At 41.6% G+C, this 6987-nt stretch overlaps 1 protein-coding gene across 1 annotated transcript; it reads left to right on the top strand.

Moving 5' to 3' along the window:
• Nucleotides 1–737: 737 nt before the first annotated feature.
• Nucleotides 738–3805, top strand: adra2db (adrenergic, alpha-2D-, receptor b). The gene has a single exon (XM_061289920.1). It carries the CDS (start codon nt 1197–1199, stop codon nt 2460–2462), a length of 1266 nt encoding a protein of 421 aa, XP_061145904.1. The 5' UTR covers nt 738–1196; the 3' UTR covers nt 2463–3805.
• Nucleotides 3806–6987: the final 3182 nt, after the last annotated feature.

The raw sequence follows: 6987 nt of genomic DNA on the forward strand, positions 1-6987 counted from the left end.
ACACTAACTACCCCCCGGCCATATGTCAGCACCATTGCATGCATGTTTCATAACCAGGGCTCCCTCAGCTAACAGTAGTGTTCTAGGGGTAAAGCTGGGGAGGCACAATTTACACTAATGTACACATATGGGTAAATATGAGATGTCAGTAATACTGGCCGTCATCGTTGGCAACGAAAAGTCATTGAATACCACAAAAGTAAACCTTTTTGAAAGAGTGGACACGTCCGCCTCACAGTTCGGAGGGTGCTGGTGCAATTCCACCTCTGGCCCTCCCTGTGTGGAGTTTGCATGTTCTCCCCGTGCCTGTGTGGGTTCCGTACATTGTGGCATTTATCATTTCAGTTGACCTTTTAACGACATTTTTACTTGGTGGTGTGCCATGAGGGTTTTCTGATGTGCCTTGGCTTAATAAAGATGGGAAAATGGCAGTTATTTAGTGACTGCTTTTTTTTTCATGGTCTGATTAGGATGACACAAGCCAGTTTGTCTCAGAGGGGACGTTTCACTCGCCTTTTAGCAGCAAGCGCATTTGGTGAAAATACTCATTAAAACAGAGATGATTTCATAACATTGAGCGTGTCTGTATCTTGTTTAGCAGTCCAGGGCTGTTCTTTCTACTCCACTAAATTTTGCAAATCAGTGGATAAAAGTCAGGGGGGAAAAATGAAAGTGTATGAAATCAAACACAACAAGCCCAAGGGCATCCTTGTAGGGAAAATGCTTCCTGTTTGGAATAAATCTCAAACCAGCTGTCCAAACAGCCTCTCTCTATATCTTTCTCTCCCCAAAATCGCTTTCTCCCTCTCTCCCTCTCCTCTTTTCAAGTGTAGAAAACGGGCTGGTCCTCGGAGTGATGTCACCTCCCTCCTGTATGGGCATGCAAGCACTAGCAGCGTGCGTCGAGACGCTTGGCACCTCAACGCGGAGGCAGCATTACGCACGGATCTTGAACTACGTGTGACAAGCTTTGTCTCGGATTTACGATGCATTCGGAACTATTTCGTTGCATCGGGACTTTTGGGGGGAGTTGTAGTGATGGCTTTGCGTTACACTCCTGCAGTAGTGATTTTTTCCTAGGTTACTATGGATTTGGAGAGCATTACGCGCGCTTCGACTCCACGTCTCGGCCGTTTGGGACGAGAAGCGGAAAGCTCACGCACAAACATGACGCACCGGGACAAATTTGAGCCGCGATGGATGAGCTGAACGTGCTTGAAAATGTCTCCAAGGATGTTAACAGCACGGGCGAGCCGCTCGAGTGGCCCCACACAGTGCCGGCCGCCGCGCTCATCATCTTGGTAGTCGCCGTGATCATCTCCGTGACGATCGTGGGAAATGTTTTGGTGATCGTGGCGGTGCTGACGAGCAGGGCTCTCCGCGCCCCTCAAAACCTCTTCCTGGTCTCTTTGGCCTCGGCGGACATCCTGGTGGCCACCCTGGTCATCCCCTTCTCGCTGGTAAACGAGGTGATGGGCTACTGGTACTTTGGAAGCACTTGGTGCGCATTTTACCTGGCGCTGGACGTGCTATTCTGCACCTCCTCCATCGTGCACCTGTGCGCCATTAGTTTGGATCGCTACTGGTCCGTCACCAAGGCGGTGAGCTACAACTTGAAGAGGACCCCGAAGCGCATTAAATCGATGATTGGCATGGTGTGGTTGATCTCGGCGGTCATCTCCTTTCCTCCTCTCCTCATGACCAAGCATGACGAGCGGGAGTGTCTCATCAACGACGAGACGTGGTACATCCTCTCCTCCTGCGTGGTGTCCTTTTTTGCGCCGGGTCTCATCATGATTTTGGTCTACTGCAAGATCTACAAGGTGGCCAAGCAACGCTCCTCCACAGTGTTTGTGGCCAAAAACGGACTGGAGAGGCAGCCCTCACAATCAGAAACCTGCTTCGTCCGTAACGACCGCTTCGAGATGGAGAGTCCCAGCAGCCAAAGTTCGGGCAGCCATCCGCAGAGACAAGGCGAGCTCGACGACATCGACCTGGAGGAGAGCTGCTCTCCGTCTGATACCAAACTCCGCAGTCACCACTTCACCAAAAGAGGGAAAGTGGAGGTTTCGGACAGCTGCTCGTCACAGAACTGCCGTATTTCCTGGGCTTCGTCCCGCGCGTCACAGCTCTATTCGGAGCAAAAACACGTCGCGGTCGGGCGCCAACACGCTGCCGCTGTCAACAAGACCAAAGTGGCCCAGATGCGGGAGAAGCGCTTCACGTTCGTCCTGGCCGTGGTAATGGGGGTGTTTGTACTCTGCTGGTTCCCCTTCTTTTTCACCTACAGCCTGCACGCTATCTGCAGGGACAGCTGCTATATCCCTGACACACTTTTCAACCTTTTCTTTTGGATTGGCTACTGCAACAGCTCTGTCAACCCCATCATTTACACAATTTTCAACAGGGATTTTAGGAAAGCCTTCAAAAAAATCATTTGGCCGTCTCCTAAGCGCACATAAACACAGGAAGGGGGGTGGCAAAGCTGCTTTCCCAGGTCTCTTTCGCAAGCGCGAGGAAGGAATGTAGGCAGATTAAAAAGACTCAGCCTGGAGCTGATTATTTCCCCTCTCCATAATTCTAAAGTCACTTCTGGAAAAATGAGTGTTGTAAAAAAAAAATCACAATTTTTATGAAGATGTAATATGCTGAGCAATACCAGGAGAAAAGAATATATACGAATAACTATCTGGAATGTGCGTGGTCCATCCATCAGTATAAGAACTGTAGCTCAGAGATGCTTCTCTTGGTGACTATCTGCAAACATTTAAGAAGAATCAGAAGATTCAAGTTTTTGCAGCAACAACAAAAACAAAAAAAGGAAGGGAAGAGTTCAGTGAATGGAGCTGCTTTGAGAGGAAACATGCAAATTAAACCCAGTAAAAGGCACAGCATCCTTAGGGCCCTTCGGTGATGCTACACAAATCAGAAAATCAAACAAACAAAACTATGATGATCATGATGATGATTATTATTACAATTATTATTATTAATGTATTCATTTATTTTGACAAATATTTTTAAGATAGAATTTGAAACACGACATGCAGGATTCCACTTGCGAAGTGCATGGTGATATTATTTTAGAAACTACAAAAGCCGTGTTCATATTTAAGGAATTGGAAAGATAATGCGGACTTACATGTGTGTTATGGCTTGTATAGTAGTGCCTTGAAATACAAGTTCAATTTGTGACATGACCATGCTCATAACTCAAAACACCTGTATCTAAAATCATCTTTCCTCACTGACATAAATACAAATGCTGTCAATTAATTTATTAAGCCTGCCCCCAATTTACAACAAGTATTTGGAACGTGTGTTTTTGTTTTTTAGTATTGTACTTTATAAAAACATAGCTTGGTAACATAAATAAATAGAATGTCAAAGTATTTACAGTTTGTGTATCATGATTTAATGCTTCAATTCAACTCATTGTGATGCTCCTTTTTGTGTGCCTGTCTTGATCCATGGGGGGCTTGCATACTCCAGCCATACAGGTCTGTCTGTATTCACACACTAACTATTCTAATGAGATATAAAGCTGCAATGATATCGGGCTGTTTTTTCACAAAGGGTAAATAATTTTGTTATATGCATGTGAGAATTATATTTTAAATATTTGTTCCTTAAAGGGTTCTTAAACTGTGACAATAAATGCTCATCATTAGCATTTTTATGGCTAGCATTAAGCCAGCGAGGCCTTTCTTAAGGCAGTTGTTTAATTCTTTAAAATGCACAACATGCAATTCGCTCTGTTTTATGTTTAGTTTGACAGTAAACTTCAACTGGGAGTGGTAAGAAACAGCTTGAAGCGTCTTATTTTACAAAAAAAGTGCTGCTTATTGTGAAATGAGCTCTGCAGTATGCTGCCTCAAGTGCTGCTAACTCTAGTGTGCCCTTGCATTTAAAAACAAATTCTGCCGAATTTGGAAAGGTGGTTCATGTCTCGAAAGTTGAGTTACTCATTTCTCAAGGAACCAAGGTAGCTGTGCAAAACTGCAGTGCACCATACCGAGGTGTCTTTCTAATATCTTCAATAATGTTTTTTGACTATGCTAGACTAGTAAAAGGCAGATTCTTTTTATCCAGTTTTGGCGTTGAATTTCTTTTTTTCTGGAGGTGTGCCTAAACTTGTGGCCTCTTGGGTATGTATGACAAAATTTTCTGGTCTCTGAGAGCTCATTGCATCACTACATTCTACAACAATGGCTGAGGCATAGATGTGCAAACACTACTGGATAAGTCTGCACATGTCATGTGAATACACAGATATTATGTGTGCAAACATTCAAACCACGTGACATCGCTTTTCTCAAACACAAACAGGCTTATTAGGTAAGTTCAAATCTGGGTTATGCTGTCTAGCGATTGTGGCATTCACTGGGGGCTTTAAAGAAATGTGCTATTTTATTGGCTATTCCTCATCATCAGCGGTTACTCATTTTGCACACTGCTTGTCCTCGTTAGAGTCACCGAATCCTATTGCAGGTCAATTCGGATGAGAGGCACACCTTGGATTGGCCATCTGCCTGCAGGGAACATTTACACAAATAACCATTGGCATGTACATCACATTAATGAATAATTCAGAGTACCGTATATTCGAGATGTTCAAACCTCGAGGGTCGTATACAGAAGAACAGAAGGAAGGAAGGGCCAAATTCAATTTCGTTTTTTATTTAATCAAAACATGTTAAAAGCAATCAATCACGCAATCAAGCAACTGCACATTGCTTTTATAATGTTGTTTTGAAAAATTGTGACTCAAGGCTTTCTGTTAAAAGCTTAATGCAAATAAGTTGGGACATTTTTTTTTTTTTTTTCAAGCTTTTGTGTAGCCTACGGCTATGAATCTCACTAGAATGCATCCGCTCCCGTGAGCAGCAGCTGAAGCCCATCTCCACATTCAGAACAAAACCAAAAGCAATCTGTACTGAACTGACCATACTTGAGGAGAATTAACGTGATATGTTCACAAATTGGACCTTGACACAAAGCATAACGTGGAGGAAGCCTTATTTGCTTTTTGAAACTGTCTTATCTTTATTCTTCACAGATATTCTAAGATTATTTGATCTGTAAATTTACTCGTGTCTGCATCTATAAAAGCTTCATCAATAGCAGTGGTGATTGTCACGTCGCCCCACTTTTAGACAGCCACACTTAACACAGTCCACATCCCGACAGTATTTTTTAAATACCGTTCCAGGCCATGTCAAACGTTATTTTAAGTATATGCCATGGGCCATTAAAAATGGTGAGTAGGACGCAAATGCCCCCCGGGCTGTAGTTTGACACTACTGCCCTATGCCTAAAAGGAATCCTCAGTTTCCATTTCTACAGTGGAAACATACGGGTAACCCCAAATTTGGATCTACGTGTAAGTGAGAATCTGATCACACAGTGCCATAATTACTGTAAATATTTGTAATAAAAACAAATGTAGACAGACTATCAATATAAAACAATAAATTTAAGAACAGTCAGTATGGTGAGAATTGAGCGTGCCTTCTTGTGTCGCATGACAAGGTATTCCTTCACTGCGCCACAATTCCGTGCACGCTGTTCAGAACTACAAAATGTCATAATTACAGTAAATATTTGGATTAAAAACACTTCTAGAGAATCAATATAAAACAATACAATGAAGAACAGCAAGTAAGGCAGTAAGTGAGAGTGCTTTCTTATGCCACATGCCGGGTATTCTTGAGGAATAAGACCAGATACGTGGCTACATTTATGACATTTTCAAGTTGCCTTTCTGAACTTCAAAATGTCATAAATTTCATCACGTATTTACATCACCTTGTATTGAATCAACCCAACATGTATGATTATGTAATATGGAAGGAAGCCCGAGAGAAAGGTCAGACATTTCTACCCAGAAGCTGTGACTCTCAGACAGAGACGAGTCGACCCAACAGGCCACAGCCCAGATAATTTATCAGTTCAAATAAGAAAAGTACTGAAAGTATGAAGTTGAAATAAAAAAGACACAATGGAGAATGCTTTAATTTGGATTAAAAAATCGGACATGATGCAACCTGGCCTGTTCACTGCAGTCACAAACACCAATATCACCCTTCTTATTAATACAACAATAACAATAATAAAACAAACTTGATACATCTAATAAAAAAATCATTCGACTTTAATGAAATTGTCCATTTGTATTTAATTTATTATTATTATAATCCTTGACTTTTTTGGTAGTGCAATTGACAACAGCTTCTCATTTGCAATATCAACATATCTGCAGACAGGAACAGTTACAGATTTAGTACAAGTTCATTTACAATGGTAATGGTTCGAGGAATGTCGGTGCAAATGGTCGGCCCCCATACATTTTCATCGAAACAAATCTGGCCGCTTTGCGAAACGTTTGGACCTCCCTGACTTAGACCAATGCCAGCCTAAACAGATTCCGGCTCTGTGAAATATTGCACAGGACGAGTAGTACAGCAAAGTGATTGATGGAGGATGTTCATCAACTTCAAGGATTCAAATGAAACGGTGAAGAGGACTCACTTGACACTTGACATCAATAATATTATACTAGCTAAAACATTTAGTACGCCTGCACAACCAAGGTTATTATAGTTAATGAGAACTAACAAATTTAAAAGAGATTTTTTGATGACGAAATAGAATAAAAGCAAAAATTCCTTGTAATACACAAACATTGACTGAAAGTTCATCTCACATTTATAAAACTAACAAAAAATAATTATAATTATGTTGAAAACGGCCTTTGTTTTCATCTTTGTCAATTACTATTATTGTATTACACTTTCAAGCTTTAAATGTATTTATTTCAGTATTGCTGTACGTCAAGCCAGCAGAAGGAAGGTCAAATAGTTGTTTGGCAAATGGAGTTTACTTAACAACTCAATACCAGTAAGATTTGTTTTTATCTTGCACTCGACAAATACTCCCTATATGTAAAAAATAAACCCTAACAAAACCTAATCGTCAAGATCGCTT

The sequence above is a fragment of the Syngnathus typhle genome, linkage group LG1, assembly GCF_033458585.1.
Source record: "Syngnathus typhle isolate RoL2023-S1 ecotype Sweden linkage group LG1, RoL_Styp_1.0, whole genome shotgun sequence".
NCBI classification, from domain to species: Eukaryota; Metazoa; Chordata; class Actinopteri; order Syngnathiformes; family Syngnathidae; genus Syngnathus; species Syngnathus typhle.

Coding starts and splice junctions, on each gene's coding strand:
- adra2db (XM_061289920.1), top strand. CDS start 1,197: ATGGATGAGCTGAACGTGCTTGAAAATGTCTCCAAGGATGTTAACAGC.